This window comes from Microcaecilia unicolor, chromosome 7 (assembly GCF_901765095.1).
Source record: "Microcaecilia unicolor chromosome 7, aMicUni1.1, whole genome shotgun sequence".
Lineage (NCBI taxonomy): Eukaryota > Metazoa > Chordata > Amphibia > Gymnophiona > Siphonopidae > Microcaecilia > Microcaecilia unicolor.
The window spans coordinates 297,956,001-297,983,213 of NC_044037.1; the positions used below are offsets into that span (position 1 = coordinate 297,956,001).

The following is a 27,213-nucleotide window of genomic DNA, read 5'->3' on the forward strand; positions in this document are numbered from 1 at the left end:
TAATGATCTGAAAACTATCGACGAAATAACCAGCTTTCGTAAATCTCTGAAGACTTACCTCTTCAACAAGGCCTATAAAGAAAACCCATAACCTCACTCAACTACTTCGCCAACCCAATCCAGCTAAGATAATCTACCTTCTATACTTACTCACCTAACTCTTTTCTGTTCCCCCACTTAACCTTGATACATCACTAATTGTATTTGATATCCTGGAATGTTAATGCCATAACAAGACTCTGTAAGCCACATTGAGCCTGCAAATAGGTGGGAAAATGTGGGATACAAATGCAATAAATAAAAATATGATACACTTGTACTCCCCTGGGAGGGTTCTACGTTCCATTAACCTCAGTAAGGGGTCATTTTACTAAGGCGCACCGAAAAATGGCCTGCGCTAGTGTAGTCGCATGTTTTGGATGCACGCAGGTCCATTTTCCAGCGCACCTGTAAAAAAAAGGCCTTTTGGGGGGGGGGGGGGCCCGAACATGGACATGCGGCAAAATACAAATTGTCGCGCGTCCATTTTGGGCCTCAGACCTTACCTCCACCCGTTGACTTAGCGGTAAGGTCTTACACATTAACCCGGGCGGTAATCATCAGTGTACACTGCCGATTACCGCCCCATTAGCGCTGTGCAGTAAAAAATTAAAAATATTTTCTTCCGTGTGTATCAGACGTGCAGAAAAAAATGGAATTACCTCTTGGCGCATGCAGTAGCCGGGCGGTAGTTCCAAATTGATGTGCATTGGATGCGCATAGGGACCTACACGCCTTTGTAAAAATCTATTCCCGCTTTGTCCAGGGTTCACCTGGTGGCAACGCAGGAGATGGCTATAAGCAGGATTATTTTATTTTCCTTATCTTGGATCATTTATTTGATGTAATATTGTGGACGATAGTAAAAGGGAACTTAGATATTAGTTGTTATTTATAAGTGAAGACATTTTCTTTTTGTGTATTAACACTCATATAATTCATTATGTTTGTTAAAAACTATAAATAAAGATTAAAATAAGAACACAGGAGATGGCATTTTTTTTGGTATGCCCCAGCCTTGTGGAATATGCTGCCTGTTGAAATGTGGGCAAAAGAATCCTACAAGAACTTCAAAGTTAAGTTAAGAACTTTTTTTTTTTTTTTTCAAAAGCGTTTGAGATTGAGGCTCTAGCTCAGCGATATGTGACTTCTGAAGAGATTTGGTTTATGTGCATTTCTAGTATATTTTGTTGACCTATACGAATTGGAGTTCTTTTCATTCTTTTTTTTATTGCAAACTGCTTAGACCTAGTATATCAAGTTGTAATAAACTCTAAGCATGCCCGCTGTAAAAATCACTCCAGCCTGCATCACATACTGTATTTAATAAGAGCCAATTTACATGCTTAAAACACTGTTTTAGACATTAAGTTGGTTTATAAAATTACCTTCCACATTCTCTTGAACATATATTTTGGTTTTGTTTGTTTTACTAGGGTCTGGTTAATATATATATATAAAAATCAAACCTCCTCCCCTCCCCCCTACCACCACCAGCAAAATTCTCCATGACCATCACAGCTGCTCGAACGCTGATAGACAGTGATTTTGTTTCATGCTGTTCCCTTGGAGAATAACTTCTCATATCGTTGCCATGTTCTATAATAATCATTAACTTCTGTTTGAAGATTGTGTTATAAATTCCAGGTCAAATCCTTGTTATTGCTATTGGATGAAAGACCCATAATGTTCAATGGTTCAGGAGATACTGATGGGGGTGGTGGTGCCCAGCCTGTGATTGAAGGACAAAGTGCAAATAACTCTTCAGTGAATCACTTGACAGCACAGGTTGTTGACATGCCAGTACAGGCATCTGCATCAAGATGATTAGAGCCAGACGGGGGCAGACTGACAGTGATCTGGGCCCCTAACCACCTATCAAAAGTAATTAAATTAGATAGAGGTTTGCACACAGTACGTTGCTGAGCTTTGTGGCACAGGTAACCATCAGAGAAGCGGAGGTGTCAGACCATGCCCCCCAAACCCACCTCCCCACTCCCCCCGTTTTCTATTTCTGTTGATGGCTCTCTCATTCTCCCTGTCTCCTCAGCTCGAAACCTTGGGGTCATCTTTGACTCTTCTCTCCCTTCTCTGCTCATATCCAGCCAAGACCTGTCGTTTCTTTCTTTACAACATCCGTAAAATCCGCCCCTTTCTTTCCGAGCACTCTACCAAAACCCTCATCCACACCCTTGTCACCTCTCGTTTAGACTACTGCAATCTGCTTCTTGCTGGCCTCCCACTTAGTCACCTCTCCAATCGGTTCAAAACTCTGCTGCCCGTCTCGTCTTCCGCCAAGGTCGCTTTACTCATACTACCCCTCTCCTCAAGTCGCTTCACTGGCTCCCTATCTTTTTTCGCATCCTGTTCAAACTTCTTCTAGTAACCTATAAATGTACACCTTGTAGCGCTATAGAAATGCTAAATAGTAGTAGTAGTAGTAGGTGTGGATGGACGTTGGTTGGGGGAAGGGGGTTAGGTCCCCGCGGTGGCGTACGAATCCGGCCCTCTATCAAAGCCCTGAATTTAAGTCATATCTTAAGAAAGTTTGGTTAGAATACTTGGATGAGAATCGAGTGGAAGACGTGGGTCCCCGGGTTTTTTGGGAGGCGGCCAAGGTAGTGATTAGGGGTAGGATAATCGCTTTTACCTCAGCACTTTACAAGAAACGGGAACAAGCTATCTTAGAGAGGGCGGATAAGCTGAAGGGAGCACGACATCTTTTACTTTCCCAACCCTCAGAACAGCATCGACTTGCATATTTGGAGTACAAAACGGAGCTGCAAAAGCTATTGGATGATCGAGCTTTATATAATGTTAAGTTGTATAAGTATAGACTACATAGGTGGGGAAACAAAACCGGGAAGCTATTGGCCTCTCTGATGAAGCCCTGCTCCGCTAAAAGTTATATTGCTAAGATCAAAGATTCAGAAGGGAAATATCACCATACTTAGCTTGCGATACAGCAAGAGTTCTCACGTTTCTATATATCATTATATGATAAGGGTTCTTCCTTAGCGCCGTCACGAGAGGAATTTTTTCGCCGTCTAGTTACCGAGTCTCACAGAGGAGGAAGTGGGTGTGCTCAACGCACCGTTAACCGGGGAGGAGGTCCGAAGGGCAATTAAAAGGTTTAAACTGGCGAAGGCCCCTGGTCCGGATGGGCTAGGTACAGAGTTTTACAAAATTCTTCAGGATCTCCTTATTCCGCCTTTTGTCTGCATATGCGAGGATATAAGAGACTCTCAAGTAATGGGCTCAACTCTTAATCATGTCCCAAAGCCAGGGAAAAATCCTGAAGTGGTGGGTTCTTACCGACCTATCTCACTAATAAACCAAGATGTAAAGATCCTTGCCGGGGTACTGGCGGCACAGCTTGGGGGGGGGGGTTCCCTCCTCCATCTTGTACATCTTGATCAAGTGGGATTTTTGCTGGGCAGATTTGCATCAGCTAATATTCTAAAAGTCTGTAGGATTTTAAGGGAGGGAGTAGGGTGCCCAGGGGACACAATTTTAGCCAGTCTGGATGCGGAGAAGGCATTTGACAAGATTTTATGGGACTATCTGTTCTGGGTTTTGGAACGGTTCGGTATTTCAGGAGCCTTCTTACAATGGGTACGGGTGCTATACAGTAATCCCACTGCTCAACTTCTCATCAGTGACGCCCTGAGTCATTCTCCCTGGGTAGTGGTACAAGACAGGGATGCCCACTTTCGCCCCTTCTGTTTGTGCTTTCTTTGGAACCTCTGGCAGCTAAGGTTCAACAAGCGGGGGATCTAGAGGGCATGAGGGTAGGAGAATGTGAGTATCGGGTGAACTTATTCGCTGATATGTTGCTGCTCTTGAGCAACGCTTCGGTTATGCTGTCCCAAGTCATGAAGATTATAAGTGCTTTTGGGGACTTCGCGGGATTACAAATTAACTTTGGGAAATCAGAGGCTCTGCCTATTAGTGACCCCTGTAGAAGTAATACCACTGTTGACTTCCCTTTGGTGTGGGCTCGAACTGGGATAAAATACCTGGGGGTTTATATTAAGTGCCGATTATGAATGGATTTACAGGAAGAATGTTATAGAGAGAACTGAGCACATACGTCGATTGTGCGCGCACTGGAACGACCTTCCAGTGAATTTCTTAGGTCGGGTAGCGCTGGTAAAAATGGTGCTTCTACCGAAATTATTGTACCCTCTGCAGATGATACCCATATGGGTTTTGTCAGAAGGAGAAAAGTTTATACCGTAGTATTGTTAGCTCATTTATGTGGCATTCTAAGCGACCCCACATTGCTTTTACAAAACTAACGCAGGCTAGATCTAAGGGGGGTGTACGTCTTCCAGACCTAAGGCATTACAATGTTGCATCGATGATGATGGGTACATGAGATCCATACACTGACTGCTAAATATGGTATGCCAGGTTTCTGGCAGAGTTGGTGCACCCCTCTCGATGCATTCTTTGTTTTGCTGGGTCGGGGACAATGGGAGGGAGGTAAAGTTAGAAGGAATCAGTTTGTATTAGCTTTAAGTAAGGCCTGGAATTGGTGGAGGATCACAGTGGGGGGGGGGGGGGGGGCGGGGAAGGTTTACTCATTTCTATCTCTGATCAATAATCCGGATTTTCCTGCGGGCATGGGGCAGGGTACCTTCCAAGGCTGGGCGAGGGGAGGTTGTCGTTACTTGGGGCACTTGACAGAGTTGGGGGGGGGGGGGGGTCGTCCTTCCCTACCTTTTGATCAAATCAAGCGAGCATGGAGCCTCTCAATTTTTTCCAAGTCAGAGACTACATTAACCCTGTGGTGCGCTTGGTGGGGTCCCAAGTGGCCTTCACAAAAATTGATAACCTATTTTTAAACATGCCTGCTCCCTCCAATGGGCTTTCTCAGTGGAGCCGCCTGATAAGAGATCATAGAACTGCAGCTTGTTTGGAGACATTAGCTGCGGGTTGGAATATGGATCTGGGTGATGTAACCCTATGGGTTAAATTTTAAAAGATTACCTGGCTCCTTCTGGATCTTGTGTGGATTTGGAGTCAGTGAGCAGTGCTGATGGAACTCTCAGGAGAGTGACAAACAGCTCAGGCTGGCAGTTGGGAAGGAGCTGTATTGGTGAGAACATGTTACTAGGAAAAGACTGGAGGAAAGTTGATGCTGGAGATCATCACCTGAAAGAAAAGGCGCCCACCGTTCAAGAGAGCCAGAGAGAGCAGCTAAGTGACTGAAACTATTTTAAAAAGTGTTCATAAGAGAAAATAGTAAAGGAAACCTGAACGATAAGTGAGAGATAACTAAAAGAAGGAAAAAAGAGTAGAGGAAAACTTACATGTTGGGATCCTTGGGGGTCTCCGGGGGTCTGAGGGACAGGAGAGGGGAGACTTTGAATGTACTTAAATGATTTATGTAACTAACTAGCCGTTGAGCCCGTAAAAACAGGCTAGTATAGGAAAGGGGGGGGGAGTTGAAAGCCCCTTCCCATCGCTGCTGCAAGGCCCCCCCCGCCGCCGAGCTTGCCCCCCCCCCTCCATCCGGCCCGGGTCCTCGCTTTGCTATTGAAACAGCGAGGGAACACAGCACACAGCGTCCCGCCCTCGTGTGATGTAACGTCGTCGAGGGCAGGACACAGGCAGAGAAGAAGGAAGGACGGCAGCTCAGCAGAGCTGTGTGCTGCGTTCCCTCGCTGTTTCAATAGCGGAGCGAGGGCCTGGCCGGCGGGAGGGTGGGGGGAGCGTTAGCGACGGCAGTTTCGTCCCTCACAAATGCGCAGTAGAGACCCTCTCTGTTCCGCCCCCATCATAACGTATTGACGCGGGGGCAGGGCAGAGAGGGTCTCTACTGCGCATTTGCGAGTGAGTACGACACTTGCCATTTATATGTTTGATATTTATACTTGTCTGACAATGCTCCCAATGTTTCTAAACTGATTTGTGTTGCAAACCTGTAATTGAATTACATATGTTAAATTTGCAAGTTGGTAAAATTTCATTAACATTTAAATATAATTCAACTAATAAAAAAATATTTTCTTTTTATTGTTAAACTCCCTGGTTGGTGTTGAGTCATTTGGGGGAAACACTGTGACATATTTGGTACCATCATTGTAATACCTTGCTCGGCCACCAGGGGGTCTACAATTGGCTCCAAAAATCTTCTCACATTGAGGCTCTCTGGCCAACTATTCTACAGACCCCCGGACAATTGGCAAGACTCACAAACATCTTTGTCACCACCCAGAACCTCCTCATAGCAGGAGACATTAATCTTCACCTGGAAGGTAAGAGGGAAAGGAAAGAGAGGAGAAAAACTGCACATGGATGGAGAAAATAGGCAAATGCTGGATCCACGTTATACCTCCTCCAGTCAATTCCACAGAGGAGGACACAGCTTTTACTCATGGATGTAGGGCAAGAAATGAAGAAGAAAGGAGGAAAGTAAATAAATAAATGGAAAGGAAGCCCTGGAAACGGAGTTAAGAGAACAGATAGCAGCAGATTCAGAGACTGGGGCCAATATGATCAGAAAAACAAATTCACCAGACAACAAAGGTACAAAAAATCATTTTATTTTCATTTTAGTGTTTGGAATATGTCCAGTTTGAGAATTTACATCTGCTGTCTTATTTTACACTGTAACAGCTTACAGAAATGATTTATAATTTAAAGAAATCACGTTATTTTTTTCTCCGATACTAGTATATTATTTTCAATGATGTCTGTTTATATGCGCCATGGCTGGTATAAGGGGTGTGGCTAATGTGGGTGTGGCTATCATATGGGGTGGAGCCTTACGTGGTGACCCCACCCATAATGAGTACCAGCACCTTTTTTTCTACAAAAAAAAAAAAGCACTGTTAAAAATTATTATTCTGGTTTTAGGTTTTGCTTCAATAAATTGATCATTTCAAGGGTAATAATCAACACAAGTAAACCCATGTGTACCAATGTAAGCACTCGGCTGGATAACTGTTCTCTTATTAACAGTGACCGAGTGGGTTATTTCGCTGCATGTGCACTTTTACCTGTAGGAAGAAAAGGGAAGGGTTAGGTTAGAGAATTTGAAAATGCGCTCACTGCATGTACATCCTTCTGGCATGTACTCTGCCTCCGCTTTTTATGGGCAGTATGTGTCCAGTAGAAACAGAGAAAGTACCTGCACAGAATACATAAATCACTTTGATTGTACCACAGAAAGGCGGTATATCAAATCTATTATTCCCCTTTACCCCCTCGTTTTCAAGGGAAACTGGAGGGTGTTTCCCAGTACGAATGAGTTTGCAGTGGACCTCTCTGCTGTCTTTACCCTTGCAAAAACCACTTAGCTTTCTTTTTTCCAATGCATTTCATGTTGGTTTCTGTTGTGGCCTGTACGTTCCAAAAGTTAGTCCAGAATGGTTTTAAGCTAGTCCTCATTTTCTTTGATTGTTGATCTTTATTACTGTGGATTCAAAAGGGACTAGTATGGTATAAGCACAATACATTCTCCACGGTGGTTAGAGAAACTTCATTGTTCAGAAAAGGAAGATGAAAACTTTTGCAGCACTGTGGATCGGGTCAGATTTGGAGAGCTGATATTCATATTGACTTGAAATGACTGAAGATCAATTAAGTTGGCAACACTATCCCATTTGAGGCCTATTTGAACCTCTATGTTTACAGTTTTGATGGAGGCTTGTCGGACAACATTTGTTTCAAGGCTTTCAAATTATCGCATTCAGGTGGCGGGGGCCACTTGTTGTGATCTGTTGAGAAAAACATCTGCAAGTTTACTTGGAAATTTTACATTATAGACGTTCTTTTAGTCTTTAAATTTCAGATTTACATCTACAAACACAAAACCAAACAAAAATGAAAGAAGAGTGTGAACAAAGTGATTGATATTATCAACATTAAACAGTGTAAACAAATTACTTTCCAGGTATTAAGTCCTTAACTGGTAGCATACTAAACGGGAACAACAGGACAATTCAATGACCACAGGGACAGGTGTGATGCCTGTAATATTTTGGCCTCTACTAATCCTCTGCTTCTCTTTTTTTCTCCCACGACATCAGGAGCCAAAAGGAAGAAAACTCTGGATGTCGGCAGACTTTCCTTCTTTGTCCCAGCTGTACCCTGACAAGCTTTTGCTCCACCCCCCTTCATTGACGTTTAGAGACAGAAAATTCCAGGAGGAGGAAAGATGTGGGTAGTAAAAGAGGTCTTTCTGTGCCTCTGCGACTGATTCCCTGCCTGATCATTTGGGTGCTGGTTCATTTAACACTGCCCCAAGGATGTCAACTAGTAAACAATATTTGGCAGAACCCCACTGTATAGATGGGTCCTTCCAGAAGAAGCAAATCACCACTTCGGCATTACCAGAGGAGAAGTGGGATTCAGGGGTAGTTAATACATGGTTGTGGATTGGTTTGCTAGCAGTCTGGTGGCATAATGGGTTGGGTTTGATTCTGTATGAATCTGAGATTTTTGATGTTAGATTCCAATTGTGGAATCTGTAGCTCTGTCCATTCATAGTGAGACCAGGGTACGGTAAAGTTAGGTTCCAGAATTATTTTAATGTATTTTGTAGTTTATTGCAGGGTCACATTACAATTATTCAATTATCATAATTCTCTACTGATTACTGTATTTAACAGATGTAAACTGCTCTAGTTGTTCTTTAGTCCGGGAAAGATGGTCTATAAGTGGAAAATAGCATAACAACAGCATATTGTCAAATAGGTCAGTTTAATTCTGTATATTTATTTTTTTTGTTGTTACATTTGTACCCCGCGCTTTCCCACTCATGGCAGGCTCAATGCGGCTTACATGGGGCAATGGAGGGTTAAGTGACTTGCCCAGAGTCACAAGGAGCTGCCTGTGCCTGAAGTGGGAATCGAACTCAGTTCCTCAGTTCCCCAGGACCAAAGTCCACCACCCTAACCACTAGGCCACGCCTCCACTGTTGCTACTATTTGAGATTCTACATGGAATGTTGCTATTCCACTAGCAACATTCCATGTAGAAGTCGGCCCTTGCAGATCACCAATGTGGCCGCGCAGGCTTCTGCTTCTGTGAGTCTGACGTCCTGCACGTACATGCAGGACGTCAGACTCACAGAAACAGAAGCCTGCGCAGCCTTCTACATGGAATGTTGCTAGTGGAATAGCAACATTCCATGTAGAATCTCCAATAGTAGCAACAGAATCTCAATAGTAGCAACATTCCATGTAGAATCTCCAATAGTATCTATTTTATTTTTGTTACATTTGTACCCTGCGCTTTCCCACTCATGGCAGGCTCAATGCAGCTTACATGGGGCAATGGAGGGTTAAGTGACTTGCCCAGAGTCACAAGGAGCTGCCTGTGCCTGAAGTGGGAATCGAACTCAGTTCCTCAGTTCCCAGGACCAGAGTCCACCACCCTAACCACTAGGCTACTCCTCCCTATATGCTATACTTATCAGTGTAGTGTTGCTTTTGTGCTCTTTTCCAAATAAACTATACCATGAAAACAGTAATAGAAAAAAAACACTTAACTGGAAAGAGGTCCAACATTAATATTTCCAAAGCAAATCAATTGCATGGTCACTTTAGAGAGTATGTAGGGATGGTTCACGAAAGAATGAATCATTGGCAGAGGTACTTATGACAGTGGGACAACAACATTCCATTTGCAGAGAAGGCATGCAAGGCACCAGAAAAAAAAACAAATGGACTAGGTAATGAGGCCGGATGGGATCCAGCCAGAGACCTTCTGGCAGTTCTACTGACGGCTCTGCTCCATCACTCTTTGGAGACAATAAAGTGTGGTTGCAGAGGACTGGAAAAAGGTGGGAAAGGGAAGCAGGTCAGTAACTACAGACCAGTTAGTCTAACCAAAAATGAACGACGGCACTAACAAAAGAGAGAACTCAGTATCAAACCTGATGGGTTGGAGGATTCAAAGCAGCAAAAGAGTTCACTGTGTAACAGTGGCGTAGCCAAGGGTGGGCCCAGGCCCACCCACTTTGGGCTCAGGCCCATCCAGTAGCAGCACACTGTGTGGCTGGCAGGGATTCCCATGCCCCACCAGCTTAAAACTCCCAACGACTGTCCCTCCTGCATACCTTGTAAATAGCAGATCTTCGCCTGCAGCAAGCAGCGACTGATACATACTGCTCGCACCGGCCCCATAGCCTTCCCTCTGACGTATTCCTGCCTATGTGGAAATAGGAAGTTGCATCAGTGGGAAGGCTGTGGGGCCAACATGAGCAGTGTGTATTAGTTGCTGCTCGCTGCCAGTGAAAATCTGCTATTTAAAAGATATGCCGGAGAGGGGGGATGCTTGAGAGACCATATGGCTTGCAGGTGAGAGGAGGAGAGACCAAATCACCTGTAGAATGTGGCGGGATTCTTCTGCCCACCCATCTTGAGCCCAGGCCCACCCAAAATTGGGTGTCTGGCTACGCCTCTGCTGTGTAAAGAAATGGAGTAAAGAATGGATGTGGCTTTCTTGGATTTTTGATTCTGTCCCACACACAAGGATCTTAAGGAAAAGAAGCAGACTAGGAGCGAGCCAGTCCTATAAAGTGGTTGACTGGGTCAGAAACCGGTTAAACAAAGCAAAAGGCTAGTGAAGCGAGATTCATGCCAAGTGATACTGCAGTGTAGTTGTCATCACCTAAAAGACACATTTTCTACAATTTACAACCAACTGGCTATTTCTGATGGCATATCCTATATAATAAATTTGCACCGCCAACGTTCCATGCCTGGCTGCCTGGGTTCGTAACATCTCCTGACGTCAGCCAGCCTCCAGCGTTCCATTCCCCCCTCACTGTCCCGCCCTCACGGCAAGACGTAATGACATCAGAGGGCGGAACAGTGAGAGGGGAGGGAATGCTGGAGGCGAGCTGATGTCAGGAGGGATTACAAACGGAACGGAAGCCAGCCAGCACCAGCCAGCCAGAGAAATAAAAGTTGCCTACCTGTAACGGTAGTTCTCCTTGGACAAATGATCTTGCAGCCACACAAATGAAGTGACTGACCCGGTCAGTGACGTCACAGGAGAGTCACTTCATTTGTATGGCTGCAAGATACTCTGTCCAGGGAGAACATTCAGGTACAAATCGAGGGGAGGAGAGAATCACGGGACATCGAGGGGAGGAAGGGGAGGGGAGGGCAGAGGAGAATTGATGGACATGGATGGGATGGGAGGACAGCAGAGGAGAGAATCGCGGGACACGGATGGGAGGGCTGGGAAGAGGAGAATCGCTGGTCATGGAGGGGAGGGGAGGGAAGAACTGCTGGACATGGAGGGGAAGGCAGGGGAGAGAGAAAAAAAAAAACCTTACATGACAGCCTTCCTAGGGCCCATTTCATTGTTGAGGAAACGGGCATGGTTCCACTAGTAGAAAATAAAAAAATAAATCAGAGACTAGTTAAATACTTGGCAGATCAGATTCAGTACTCGGAAGCGTAGCCTCATGAACCTATGATGCAGAGATCCATCAAATCTTTTGATAAGAGTGGAGGTACTGATATGTACCAACAAAACATACCTTGGACTTTGATCCAATAATCTAAAGGTTGCAAAAAAAGTGCAAAAAGCAATAGTCAGAGCCAGACAAATGCTATGGATATAAGGAAACTTGAGAAATGGTCTAGACTTATCCAGCTAAGATTTAATGCTGAAAATGCAAGATCAAGCATTTGGGCTGCAAAAACTCAAGGGAGCAGTACAGTGGAGAGGGAGAAGTTTCTGTGACCAGCGCGATCTTATCTAACGATCAAATAGGTAGGAGGTCACAGCAAAGCCCATAAGAATGCTTGGGTGCAAAGAAAGAGACAGGGCCAGCAGAAAAAAAAAAAGAGACAGTATCATCTCTGGATGTGAGATCTCCTTTGGAATTTTGTATACAATTCTGGGCACTGCACTTTCAAAAGAACAGAACATGATGGTCCAAACAGAAACTATCAAAATAGTCAGTGACCATCATAAATCATAATGGGACAAACTTAAAGATCTAAATATGTAAATCCTGGAGGAAAGCTGGGACAAGGGAGATATGGCAGACAAGTCCATAAACCACTACTAAATGGACTTGGGAAAAATCCACAATTCCAGGAATAACGTATAGAATGTTTGTACATTTGGGAAGCTCGCCAGGTGCCCTTTGGCCTGGATTGGCCGCTGTCGTGGACAGGATGCTGGGCTCGATGGACCCTTGGTCTTTTTCCAGTGTGGCATTACTTATGTACTTATGTAGTGCTCATTATTTCTTGTTAAGTGTTGTTAACAATACTGATTGGCTTCTTAAGCCAATTAAGTTACATGCGTTATTGTAGAATACGCTTGAAATTTGGTGCAGAACGCTAGGCGTCCTATATATAGAATCCAGGGGAAGTCAGTTGCTTGGAGAAAAGACGGCTAAGGGGAGACATGATAGAGGTATATAAAATAATGAGTGGAGTGGAACAGGTGGATGTGAAGCGTCTGTTCACGCTTTCCAAAAATACTAGAACTAGGGGGCATGCGATGAAACTACAGTCTAGTAAATTTAAAACAAATCAGAGAAAAATTTTCTTCACCCAACACGTAATTAAACTCTGGAATTCGTAGCCGGAGAACATGGTGGAGGCGGTTAGCTTGACAGAGTTTAAAAAGGGGTTAGACGGTTTCCTAAAGGACAAGTCCATAAACCACTACTAAATGGACTTGGGAAAAATCCACAATTCCGGGAACAACATGTATAGAATGTTTGTACGTTTGGGAAGCTCGCCAGGTGCCCTTGACCTGGATTGGCCGCTGTCGTGGACAGGATGCTGGGCTCGATGGACCCTTGGTCTTTTCCCAGTGTGGCATTACTTATGTACTTATTTAAATATCTTCAAGGTATGAATTTACTTTAACCGGTTATAAGAAGTGATATATAAATGATAGAAATAAATGCACAGAAGGCAAGCCTCTTTCAACAAAATGGAGACTTTGGAACAAGGAGCTATTTCTTTGCAGAATAGAGCATATCAGATGGGGCAACCTTACACCCTCCCCATGAAGGTGGTGGAGATAAGGAAAGTGTGTGAAAGAATCTCTGAGGGCGAGGGCGCTGAGTGATGTTTGGATGAAGCTGTGATGTACACATATAGGTTTACTTTTATTTATTTGGATTTTTGCTCAAATCTTTTTTCAGTAATGGCTCAAGGTGAGTTACATTCAGATACACTAGGTATTTCTAAAATGACGTGTGAACGCACAGATTTACACCCTCTCACCAACTATATATTTGTATGTGAATACGTGTGAACTACTGAGGTCAGGCACATAGGCTTAAAATAGGTATCATTTTTCTACTTTTGACATATGCACCCGGTTGTAAAATTACTCCTTAGTGCAGTCAGACAATTTAGCTAAGCTGCATGGCCTGTTCTGTATTTCTAAATCTGTTTATCTGAAATTAGTCAGCTAATATTTTCTAAGCCATAGTATAGCTGAGTGCAAGATAATAGCATAGGAAAGAAAGGATTATCTTAATCTGCATGTGATATATATTATAACGCACAAATTTTAGTGCATTTCAGAGAAAAGCACTCTATTTTAATGTGAGCATCGGGATCTGACCAGAAGATGGTGCTGAACTGCAGTGAAACCTGCTTTAATAAACTTGCAGTCCTGCTCAGCAATATGTCCAGTCACCAGGAAGAGAGCTTGAATTTTCCTGTGCCCTGCTACAGCTCTGAAACCTTCTTAGGTTTCTTATTGCAGGATCAGCATAGAAATACAGGTCTCGAAGGCGACTGTAATTACATTACTGCTTTAACAAAAGCTGCAAGCACTGCTAACTGCAGAAAACGCTTGGAAAGCTGCTGAAACCTTACCTCTTCAAACAAACTTACCCAAACAACCCAACTTAATTCTCCACCAGGAGAATTAAGTTGGGTTGAGTGGAGGAGTGGCCTAGTGGTTAGGGTGGTAGACTTTGGTCCTGGGGAACTGAGGAACTGAGTTTGATTCCCACTTCAGGCACAGGCAGCTCCTTGCGACTCTGGGCAAGTCACTTAACCTTCCATTGCTTGCCATGAGTGGGAAAGTGCAGGGTACAAATGTAACAAAAATAAAATAGATACTATTGGAGATTCTACATGGAATGTTGCTACTATTGGAGATTCTACATGGAATGTTGCTATTCCACTAGCAACATTCCATGTAGAAGGCTGCACAGGCTTCTGCTTCTGTGAGTCTGACGTCCTGCACGTATGCGCGGCCACATTGGTGATCTGCAAGGGCCGACTTCTACATGCTAGTGGAATAGCAACATTCCATGTAGAATCTCAAATAGTAGCAACAGTGGAGGAGTGGCCTAGTGGTTAGGGTGGTGGACTTTGGTCCTGAGGAACTGAGTTCAATTCCCACTTCAGGCACAGGCAGCTCCTTGTGTGACTCTGGGCAAGTCACTTAACCCTCCATTGCCCCATGTAAGCTGCATTGAGCCTGCCATGAGTGGGAAAGCGCAGGCTACAAATGTAACAAAAATAAAATAATTCTACACCAGCACTATCCTACCCTCTACTATCCCACTCCTACCCTCTCCCCCACATCTCTACCTATTGTCCTACTCTTTATACCAGGGTTACCTCTGTGATACTTTGTACCATACTTTGTAAGCCACACTGAACCTGCTATCGAGCAGGAAAGAGCGGGGTATAAATGCTATAAATATAATATATATAATACTAGTAAAAAAGGCCCGTTTCTGACATAAATGAAACGGGCACTAGCAAGGTTTTCCTCGGAGTGTGTATGTTTGAGAGAGTGTGTGTGAGAGAGAAAGAGTGAATGTGCGAGTGTGTGTGACAGAGAGTGAGACTGGGTGCGAGTGTGTCTGTGAGAGAAAGAGTGTGTGTGTTTGAGCATGAGTGTGTGTGCCAGGGCCCCCCTCCCTCCCAGTTCCAGGATCCCCCCTCCTCTGTATTATGCTCTCTCCCCTACATTCATCCATATGCAGGCAGCGTCCTCTGTGCCCTGCCCCCTCCATCCATCCATGTGCAGCATCTCTCCCCTGCCCCTCCACCTCCCTCCAAGTTCCAGGCCCCCCTCCCTCCCTCCCCCCTCTGAGTTCCAGTGTCCCCCTCCCTCCCTCCCATTTCCAGGGTCCCCCCTCCCTCTGTTCCTCCAGTCCCTCCCTCCCAGTTCCAGGGTCCCATGGAACTTGGAGGGAGGGGGGACAGAGAACTTTGGAGGAGTGACGTCAGCAGGTGGTTACAATCCCAGTGAGACACATTGGAATGTTGGAGGAGCAAATTATTATATTAGATAATATATATACCTGGAACTTCCCACACAGAATGATACAAGCTTTGTCCACCATCAACTTTCACCGTTTCTCCAGTTATAAAAGAGGCAGCAGGGGAGAGTAGGAAGCACACCATAGGAGAGATCTAATGAAAATAACACAAAAATAAGCGTCATAAAGTACCTTGGTCATTTAAGAACTGCACACATGCATTTGGCAAATTTTCTGCTCTTTAGCATGCTCACACTGTATGGGTTAATTTACACAACAAATTATGCATATAAATGCATTGGTCTTCCTAACCCCACCCTTGGGAATGCTTCTGTACTTACACATGCAAAGGCTGTAAGTGGAAAAGTTTATCCAAGTACAAGCAAGCTATGAAGTTCAGGTTCAATTTATTTGATATACTACAAAATTTTCCAAAAGAAACCTAAAGTCCTTCCCATTTGTAGAGGAATTAAATACAAGACCTACTACGCATCCAGTTTCTCCTTTTTGGGCAGCCAGCTTTGGAACGCTCTACCCAGACCAATCCGATTAATAAACGACTTCTTGCCCTTTGGAAAAATGCTGAAAGCTCATCTCTTTAAGCAAGCCGACCCAAATGCCCCAACCTAATCTTACCAACCTCCACTCCCAATTCTGTTCTGACTTAAATACCAACCTCCCATCCTTCTCTTTCCATCTCTCCTTAATTTTATCCCTCCTTACCCCTTTTCTCCCAAATTACACTGTCCTATCCTGTCTACCCTCTTTTATTCTAGTCATATATTATCTAGCTCAACTTATCATACACTACTAAGCCCAACTTTACGTTGTTTTACTACTGTCTCATTGAAAAGTGGTGGATTTTGGTCCTGGGGAACTGGGTTCGATTCCCACTTCAGGCACAGGCAGCTCCTTGTGACTCTGGGCAAGTCACTTAACCCTCCATTGCCACATTGAGCCTACCAAGAGTACAAATGTAACAAAAATAAAATAGCTACTATTGGAGATTCTACATGGAATGTTGCTATTCCACTAGCAACATTCCATGCAGAAGGCTGCGCAGGCTTCTGTTTCTGTGAGTCTGACGTCAGACGTCAGACTCACAGAAGCAGAAGCCTGCGCGGCCACATTGGTGATCTGCAAGGGCCGACTTCTACATGGAATGTTGCTAGTGGAATAGCAACATTCCATGTAGAATCTCAAACAGTAGCAACAGTGGAGGAGTGGCCTAGTGGTTAGGGTGGTGGACTTTGGTCCTGGGGAACTGAGTTCGATTCCCACTTCAAGCACAGGCAGCTCCTTGTGACTCTGGGCAAGTCACTTAACCCTCCATTGCCCCATGTAAGCCGCATTGAGCCTGCATTGTGTGGGAAAGCGCGGGGTACAAATGTAATAAATAAATAAATAAAATGGGTCAAGTTCTCTCACAGAGTCCAGTATAGCAGAAAATGTAACTTGGTTCTACAGGTTTAGAAAGCTTTCCAGCACATCCTACTACAGATGCAGGGGCTGCCTCAGTTCTGTACCAAGCTTTTTAGTAGATGTCTCCCTGTCCTGTTCTCTCTCTTTCACTCAGTCTCTCGCTTTGAGAATTTCTCCTGGGATTGCCTCAGTATTCTCCTAGGCAGGTCTGTAGCCGCTCTTTAAAAGTTCGCAATCACAGCTTATTTTTGGCCACAGAGCTATTTTTTTTTAGCTTACATTACCTGATTCGCTGTGTCTCCAAAGAAAGGAGCACCCTGCAATTTAAAAAAAGCACTAGTGACATGTCATGACCACAGCAGTGACTGATATTCATTCATTCCACCTTATTACAAACTGAGGCACTCAAAGCGTGGTACACTGAATACAATAACTCCTACAACACGCTCACCATTACAATATTCTCTACCAATCTGGTTTCCGTCCAGGATACAGCACAGAAATTGCTCTCATCTCTAGTCAACGACCTTCATAATGCTTTGGATCGTGTTAAAATCAACCTTTTAGTCTCATTTGACTTATCAGCCGCTTTTGACAGTGGATCACAGCATACTGATCTCCCATCTCTCAGAAATTGGCTTTGCTGGGACTGTACTCCATTGGTTTTCTTCTTTGTTTTTTGTTACATTTGTACCCCGCGCTTTCCCACTCATGGCAGGCTCAATGCGGCTTACATGGGGCAATAGAGGGTTAAGTGACTTGCCCAGAGTCACAAGGAGCTGCCGGTGCCTGAAGTGGGAATCGAACTCAGTTCCTCAGTTCCCCAGGACCAGAGTCCACCACCCTAACCACTAGACCCTTGCAAATCACCAATGTGGCCGCGCAGGCTTCTACATGGAATGTTGCTAGTGGAATAGCAACATTCCATGTAGAATCTCCAATAGTAGCAACATTCCATGTAGAATCTCCAATAGTATCTATTTTATTTTTGTTACATTTGTACCCTGCGCTTTCCCACTCATGGCAGGCTCAATGCGGCTTACATGGGGCAATGGAGGGTTAAGTGACTTGCCCAGAGTTCCACTAGCAACATTCCATGTAGAAGTCAGCCCTTGCAGATCACCAATGTGGCCGCGCAGGCTTCTGCTTCTGTGAGTCTGACGTCCTGCACGTACGTGCAGGACGTCAGACTCACAGAAACAGAAGCCTGCGCAGCCTTCTACATGGAATGTTGCTAGTGGAATAGCAACATTCCATGTAGAATCTCCAATAGTAGCAACATTCCATGTAGAATCTCCAATAGTATCTATTTTATTTTTGTTACATTTGTACCCTGCGCTTTCCCACTCATGGCAGGCTCAATGCGGCTTACATGGGGCAATGGAGGGTTAAGTGACTTGCCCAGAGTCACAAGGAGCTGCCTGTGCCTGAAGTGGGAATTGAACTCAGTTCCCCAGGACCAAAGTCCACCACCTTAACCACTAGGCCACTCCTCCACTCCACTTTTCTTATTAACAGGTCTTTTGTGGTCTCTTTTGAGGGCACTGTCTTCTCTCCAGCCTTTGAGATGCGGGGTCCTCCAGGGTTATGTCTTCTCCTCCCCCCCACTTCTCTTCAATATTTATCTCAGCCCATCTTAATTCAAAGATTTGGGCCTAAAAGCATATTATGCTGATCACATCATTCTTATTCATCTTACTGACTTTACAACCTGATTTCAGTTCCCTTCAATCTGGCTTGGACAGAAATTTGTATCTGGCTACAGCTTAACAAGTTAGTAACTTTAACTCGTCAAAAATTACAGCTTGCTAGGTCACATAAACTAAAACTGCCCCTTCCCTTTTCTCCCAATTTAAAAAGGTTCTTTGCAGAATCTAGTCTCTCAGTTTAAATACTTGGGTGTTGTTCTTGACCGTGAACTATCTTTTGCCCCCCTCAAGTGGCTGCCCTGACCAAATCCCGCTTCTTTACCTTACACCAATTTCATGCTGTCTGTTACTATCTAGACAAAAGACTTACAGATGACCCTCCTCTACGCTACACTTTCACGTTTGGATTACTGCAATGCTGTGAATTCTGGCATTACACAATTCCTCCTTCAGAGACTACAAGCCATCCAGAATACAGCTTTAAGATTATTCGCTTGGGCCAAGAAATACAATCACATTACTCCTCTCCTTATCCAAAACCACTGGCTTCCAGTTAGTTTTCGCATTCAACACAAGATCCCGACCTTGACCCACAAAACCCTCTTCACAGGTATCACATCATAGCTGTCCTCAGTAATAATCCAATATGCATCCTCTAGACTTCTTAGATCATTGCACGATCGATGTCTTTATACTCCCCCCACCTTCTTCCGCAAGGTTGGACTCTACGAGGCAATTGGCTTTTTACTGTGTGGCTCCAACATTATGGACAGGGCCGTGCCAAGGGTCTATGGCGCCCCCCTGCAGATGATCAGTTGGCGCCCCCCCCCCCCCGCAGACGAACAGTTGCACGCCCCCCCTCCCCCCCCCCCCGTGAAGGTGATCGCTGCCCTCCCGCTCCCTGGGCCATGTCATAACTGCCCGCCCTCTTCTCCCCCCCCCCCCCCAACAAGATCCCTTTTAAATTTACCTCCGGCAGCGAACGAAGGTGCAGCGTCAGTGAAGGAGACGGCGCTCCCGACGTCTCTAGTCTTCCCTTCGCTCTATGTCCCGCCTTCTTCTGACGTCATTTCCTTGACGTCAGAAGAAGGCGGAACACTGAGCGAAGGGAAGACTAATAGAGATGGGAGCGCTGCCTCCTTCACAGACGCTGCGCCTTCGTTCGCTGCCGGAGGTAAATTTAAAAGGGATCTTGTTGGGGGGGGGGGGGGAGAAGAGGGCGGGCAGTTGGGAGAGGGTGAGGTAAGCATGGCGCGGCGTGGCGCCCCCCAGAGGACGGCGCCCTCCTGCCGTGCTTACCTCGCTTACTGTGTTGGCACGGCCCTGATTATGGAACTCATTCCCGTCTTCACTTCGTCTTGAGCTCTCGTTCCCTAGGTTCAAGACAGCCCTTAAAACCTATTTAAGGCCGCTTTGGGAGACAGTTACTGAGTTTGCCTGTGTTGGGCATTGGCAACCTTGTTTGCACTGCCTGAATATGTCGTAGAGACCTTTGTTTCTCTTATCTTGAATGACTGGTCTCTTCTTTTTCTCTTCCTCTCTCCCTTTCCTGTTTAAAATTTGGAGTTCCTTTCTGTTTCAAATATTTGTATCTGTATTGTGAACCAATATGTTGTATTGTGTATAAATAAGGGTATATCATAACATGTTTTAAAACAATAAAAAAATAGAGCAGAATCCAATACAGCTGTAATTAGCTTATTTAAACAGTATCAATTAGTAATTGCCAAATCATAATAAAACCAGAACAGACCATACCAATAGCTACCATTAGCCTACTTAAATACTAACATAATCAATTAGTAAACAATCGCATTGTAACCATTTTCTGGAATTTCCTTCATTCAGAAAAGACGAAGGGAATTTCATAAAGCTGATGTGTGGCAATTGCCTAGGGCCTGCTCACAATTCCCTGAAGTTTCATGTGTCAGCCTATGTCATCTAGAGGACTTTGTAGCCATGAAGAGCATTAAAATAAAAAAGGCCTTTCCAGTTCTACTACTAATAATTTCTATAGTACTACTACATATGTACATAAGTACATAAGTAATGCCATACTGGGAAAAGACCAAGGGTCCATCGAGCCCAGCATCTTGTCCACGACAGCGGCCAATCCAGGCCAAGGGCACCTGGCAAGCTTCCCAAACGTACAAACATTCTATACATGTTATTCCTGGGATTTTGGATTTTTCCAAGTCCGTTTAGTAGCGGTTTATGGACTTGTCCTTTAGGAAACCGTCCAACCCCTTTTTAAACTCTGCTAAGCTAACCGCCTTCACCACATTTTCCGGCAATGAATTCCAGAGTTTAATTACACGTTGGGTGAAGAAAAATTTTCTCCGATTTGTTTTAAATATTTGTACTAGATGTACACATGATATAAAGGTACTTTTCTGTGTCCCTAGGGGGCTTACAATCTAAGTTTTTTTTGTACATGAGGCAATGGAGGGTTAAGTGACTTGCCCAAGGTCACAAGGAGCTGCAGTGGGAATTGAACCCAGGTTGCCAGGGCCAAAGCCACCTGCACTAACCATTAGGCTACTCCTCCACACTGGATTGCACAAGATCCTTAGCTTTCTATTGGGAGGCGACTAAAGCTCTTAAGACGATTCATCCATCTTTTTGTTTCTTTTGATCCCAAGAAGCCTGGGCTTGCTGTAGTCAAGCACACAGTATCCAAATTGGCTAGCGGATTTCATCTCCTTTGCTTATGCCTAGGCAGGCTTGAACCTGGAGGAGCTGCAATGTGGAACACTGTCCACATGTTAATGTCTTATTACTGTTTGGAGAAGGCCACTCAACATGACAGCAGATTTGGTCAGTCTGCCTTGCAGAAACTGTGAGGTATAGAATCCAATTCTAATCTTTGATTTCAGGGTAATGAAAATATTGTTGTTCACAATGCAAGTTGGCCCCTGTTGGCACTTGTAGGGAGAGAGGGGCAGTTAATGACTCACAGAAAGAATCAGAGCCAGGGCTGCGGAGTTGGCATACTAAGCCTTCGACTCAGACTCCAGCTCCGACTGATATTAGGCTTCAGATTTTTTTTTAATACACACGCACACACAAACACAGGGTGAGGGGGAAAAAAAAAAGGTCACGTCCTACAGTTTTTTTGTTGTTTTCTCAGCAACCGCTTGGAATTTCAATGTGAAATTTTACAGCTTTGTTATTTTCTACGTTTATATGCTGAGTGGAATAAGATCATCTTTAAACACAGTGAAGTAACAGGCTTTTTAGCATGACCACCCAGATTTTCATGTGTTCAAAAATGTTTGCACTGTAAAACTACCATTATTTAAAAAAAAAAAAATAAGGGGTACCAGCATACTGTGAATGAGGTCACCAACCTTGCCCTCTGACCATCTTAACAAGTGCTGGTGGTCTAGGGGCCTCTTCTGGGTCAGGAAAGGACACTACTCTTTCCTGCCTGGTACTGCTGCTGGTTTAAAATGGCTGCCGAGACTGCCATGGGAGGTCCCAGCAGCCATTTTGAGATTGCTCTTGCTTATGCCGGTGCCAATCTCAATATGGCTGCGGAAGCTCCAGTAGCAGTCTCACAAGACTGCTGCAGAAAGTCTCGGAAGCTATTTTAAACTAGTAGCATCACCAAACAGGAAATAGTGGGGTTCTTTCCTGCCTCCAGAGAGGCCATTAGACCACCTGGGCTTGTTAACGTAGGCCTGGAGAGAGCCCAGTGATGCTCACTGGGGCTGGGAAGAGGGCGGCGGTGGCCTGGAGAGATCAGTAACTTGCCAAGGCAGGGGTTGGGGGGGGCAGGCATGGCATTTTCGGTTTTGGCTCTGGTTCCAGCCGAAACTGAGCAGCGAATTTCAGTCATGGGTCCAGTTTCAGTCTTCCTCTATGGGTCCTGTATACATTCCTTTCAGATGCAGAAAACTGAAAAGAAAAACCCCACAAACAAACAAACAAAAACAACCCAACTTAAGTCACCAGAACACATTTTGACCAGGTACCTCTTCAGGAAGCCCCAGTCTTTTGGCAGGAATCTTAGGGATGTAGTCTTTAAAGAGATGGTTTCCTAGTTCTTTATAATTTGCAACAGCGGTTTCTGAAAAGATAGTTCCCTGCAATACAAGAAAAAAAATATACAGTTATTAATAAATAGTAATATAAATATAGACACTTGACTATTTGTAGGACACTATTCATATCAAAGTCAGGTTTTGTAATCTTCCTCTTCAGGTCTCTACCACCCTGGTAAATGAACATCCAAGTTCTAAGCTCAACTGGCACCTTCGGCAGTCTGGGCAGCCAGGATCTCTCTCCAATAATGCAGTAGCAAACAAACAGACACATAAGAAGTGAGAAAGGCTCCTACTAGTGCTACAGTGGCAGTGTGGTGGTCCAATGCTACACACCGTAGGCTTCGTACTTCTTTCCCATGCTTAATCCAACACTGAGGCCTTCCCACGTCTTACCACATAGTTCTGTAATCTGAACAGCTAACAAAACAAGTAAGGCTGTTGTCCTAACATCTGGTCACTTATGTCCCCATGGCTTGCCAAACAGTACCATTTCCTATGACCTTGCTAAATAACACCTACCAGCATCAATCCAATGGGTTTCTAGAGCAATCCTGTGGCCTGCGGTGTAAATCACAATAGCTCGTGATTCTTTTATTAACATCTTATTTTCTCATCCTTCCCCCAAGAGAGTGAAGGAGAAATTAGATCTTACCTGATAATTTTCTTTCCTTTAGTCCTTCCCAATATTCCAGAAGCTGTGGGATAGTTGTGTCCATCAACCAGCAGCTGGAGATAAAGAACTGAAAGCTGAGCTGAGACATCTCTTTTAGCATCCAGTCCAGCTCCTCAGTATTCACATAGACAAGCTACTGCTCGGAACAAACACAAATAACCTTGAACAACTCACTAACCTAAACACTAACCAGATGAGCAAACCTGTGTATACCTCTCTTATCTCTGGACAACTTGTAGAGAACAAGAGATACACAGGAAGCACCATGCAATGTGAGTGTCGTTATTTGAGCTATTACTTTGCACCAAATAAATATCTTGGAAACCTTAGTTGGGCCTCTGAAAAAGTGGGAAGAACTAATAGAAAAAAAATTATCAGGTAAGACCTAATTTCTCCTTCAATTACATAGCTTCCCACTATTCCAGAACCTGTGAGATGTTCAAAAGCAATCCCTAGAGTGGATGGGATCCTGGCTTCACTGCCCTGAGGACCAAAGCCCCAAAACTGGATTCTGAGCGTACCATAATGTCCACCCTGTATTGCTTGGCAAAGGTGTGCAGCGTCTACCACGTCACCGCCTTGCAAATATCCACCAGAGACAGTAAGGTAGTTTCTACACCTCGTAGAATGAGCCCACAAAGCTGATACAATCATCTCCTTCAACCATCTAACAATTGTAGGCTTGGAGGCCATGAGGTCAAGCCTCCATTTACCAAAAAGCCCAAACACTGTGTCCGATTTGCGAAACTCATTCATGACTTCCAAATAACTAATGAGGACTCTATGTATATCAAGAAGATTCAAGGAAGAATACTGAGTCTCCTCGTCCTCTCTGCAAAAGGACAGAAGCTCCACAGATTGGTTGAGATAAAATGATCTTTCAAGGAGGCCTTGTGGAGTGGCTCAAAAGGAGGTTTCTGAAGAGCCTAAAGGACTAAATTAAGGTTCCACTCTGGATATGGAATACGAAAGGGAGGTCGCTAACGGCGCACTCCCCACAAGAATCAAACAATATCTGGGTGAGCCGCAAGAGACATCTTCTGTAGTCAGCTCCTGAAACAGGCCAAAGCTGCAACCTGAACTTTTAGAGAACCCAATACCAATCCTTTCTGAAGATCTGCTTGGAGAAACACTAGGATGTGCGTGATCCAAGCAGATAAGGGAGATAAGCCGTGCTCAGAACATCAGCCCTCGAATGTTCCCCCACACCCTCACATACGCCATGGATATAGAGAGTTTTCAAACCTGAAGCAAGGTAGCAATGACCGAATTAGAAATGACCTTCTCATCTCAACCAAGCCCTTTCAAAGGTCAAGCCGTAAAACCAAAGGGCACGGTTCCTCCATGAGTGCTAGACCTTACTTCAGTAGGCCATATACTTGCGGAAGACAGAGAGGAACCCCATCTAGCAGCTGAATCAGGTTCATGTACCACGGCCTCCCTAGTGCAATGCAATCTTTTTCAACACATGGCCTACCTTGGGCTAAGGAAGGAAGATATACAGTAGATGCCCTACTGCAGCTCTGGCTGGAGATACATCGATCCCCATGAGGCCCGGTTCTTTCTGATGGCTGAAGAACTTGGCTACTTTGGCATTCCTTGTAGTTGCCATCAAATCCAGAAGTGGAGAACCCCATCAGTCCAACATCAACTGAAACCCCTAGCTGGATAGTTCCCATTCTCCCAGGTCCAAGATGTGATGTGAGCTGCCGACAAGCACAGAAGATTTTTCTCCTTCCAACTCACGAGAGTGGCTGCCTCCTCCACCACTGGATGGACTGTGGGTCCCATCTTGCTTGCTGATATAAACCACTGCCATTGTATTGCCAGAGGAAATTGTACCTGGGCCTCCGCTAGAAAGGGAGCGAAATTGCATAAGACATTCCACACTGCCCTGAGTTCCAGGCGATTTATCCACCACTGAGACTCCTGTTACTGTCCAGGTGCCCTGTGCCAGATGAAACTTGTAATGAGCTCCCCAACCTGACTTGCTGCCATCCGTTGTCACCATCTCCCATTATATTATCAGAAAAGGAGCTCTGACTGTCAAATTCCTGGGCAACAACCACCGCTGCATACTCAGTCTGGCAACCAGCATCCAAGGAAAATGGAAGGTTGAACTTCTGTGACGGTGGAGACCAGCAGCTGAGAAGAGATTTTTGTAAAGGCTGCATATGAGTCCTTGCCCGTGGCACCACTTCCATCGCTGCCATCACAGACTTCAGAACCTGAAAACAGTCCCAGAGCCTGGGACTGCCTTGACTGATAAGATGACAAAGTCTACTGAACCAGCTTTAACCCATTAGTGCCCAATGTTCCCATATTTGTTAACACTGGGCACTAATGTGTTTATTTATTTATGGCATTTATATCCCACAATATTCCCGCCCACGCGCTGTATTGAATAGAACACCCACATAATCCTGCGTCTGCAGTGGAGTTAACTCTGCTCTTCTCAAAACTGATCACCCAACCCAATGATTGCAGATATGGGTGAAATCTGATTCCCTGGTACCGAAGGAAGGACGCCACCACCACCACCATAACATCGGTAAACCTTTTCAGAGCTGTGTCAAGATCAAAGGGCAAAGCCCTGAACTTCCTGACCACATGAAAGATTGGCGTGCCTGAAAGCGGGACTTCTGATCATATTGCTGATGACCAGGCCGTACCATCTGCAGACGAAAACGCAAGAGGCCCCTGAAGACGGATGACCAGAGGCTTTCAGCTTATTCTCCGGCAACTGTTGTGGCTTAGTTTCCCCCAGTTCTTTCACCAAGCTAGTGAGCTCTTCTCCAAATAGTCACTTGCACCGAAAGGGCAGTTTAACTAGATGTGACTTTGACGATGCATCCACTGCCCAATGTCGCAACTAGAGTTGCTGTAACCTGTAACATATCATACATAACATTTGATAAATAGCATCTGCCAAGTAGGCCAACCTTGCTTACAGCTGGGTGATATGGCGCCCGTCTTGTGTTGCAGACTGCTGATGCCACTTCAGGCATGCCCTTGCCACGAACGAACTGCCACTTCAAAGGCTTGTTCCAGCTACTCTCCTAGCTTCCTATCCTGTAGGTCTTTTAGGGCAATGCTTCCTTACACTGGCAAGGTTGTCTTCTTAGTCACCGCTGTAACCAGGGAGTCCACCCTGGGAAGCTGCAATTTATTTTTCTCCTCTTGAACTAATGGGTAGAGGCAAGCCATGGCTCTTCCCACTCTCAGCCTCGTGTCTGGCGAGACCCATTCTGTTGTTAGTTAGGTCCTGAATGACTGGATGCATTGAGAAGGCCTTAGAAGGACCTCCAAGCTCCCTCTTGATCAACAAGATGGAACTCCTGACGCCAAAGCAGAAGGTTCCTCAATGGAAAATACAGCCAGTGCCTCAGAAATAAGAATACTGAGCTCCTCTTTATCAAACGATCTCAGTACATTTGGATCACCCCCCCTCCTCTCTAACAGCTCCTTCAATGATGGCTCCTCTGAATAGACCAAAGCCACATCAGATAAGGAAGGAGAAGCAGAAATAGCCTAATCTGTCCACTCCTGAAGTCTGAACAAGATCTCTTAGGACCCGGAGGGGCAGTGGGCTGAGAAACTGAAGCACTTTGCAGCAACTCTGACTTTCCCTGCTTTGAAGCATTCCATGTGCTGGACCTGAACAATAATACTGCTAAGTGTTTAATATTATTTTATTCTTAATTGCTCACATTTCTGGCTAGAGGTTTAACTATATGATATATGTATTCTTTAGACTTTATTGCTTAATTAATTTATCCTGTGAATCTGTATTGTGGTGTACTTCTATATCTTCTAACCCAGACTCTAAAAAACAAACAAAAAAACACACACCACACCCCAAAAAACAAACCTTTCCCTTTCTGCCTAGCTCTGATAGTAGAGAGGATAGGCTATTCAAACTGTTTCTTATCTTTCACCCTGCTAACTCTATCTGTAGTATTCTAACTTTGGCTACTATACTGTGGACTAGATCTGCCAGGTTTATTTTCCATTGTCAGTCCTAGGTTAAAAAAAAAAGCAGCTTTAGTCTTACAACTGGTTTCATTTGCATTTACACTGATGAAACTGCTATAATTCTTGGGAATACTTAGATTTGAAGGAGAAAAGTTAGTTTCTTGCTGAATTTGA

The 27,213-nt window shown here is 44.6% G+C and overlaps 1 protein-coding gene across 1 annotated transcript in view; it reads right to left on the bottom strand.

Moving 5' to 3' along the window:
* Positions 1–7,361: 7,361 nt before the first annotated feature.
* The window catches only part of PECR (peroxisomal trans-2-enoyl-CoA reductase), a 59,443-nt gene continuing 39,591 nt past the window's right edge, over positions 7,362–27,213 (bottom strand). The window contains exons 6-8 of the mRNA XM_030210346.1: positions 22,320–22,430; positions 15,314–15,425; positions 7,362–7,769 (exon numbers count right to left, since the gene is read on the bottom strand). Coding sequence (XP_030066206.1) covers positions 7,681–7,769; positions 15,314–15,425; positions 22,320–22,430 — 312 coding nt within the window. The 3' untranslated portion in view covers positions 7,362–7,680. The remainder of the gene's footprint in view (positions 7,770–15,313; positions 15,426–22,319; positions 22,431–27,213) is intronic.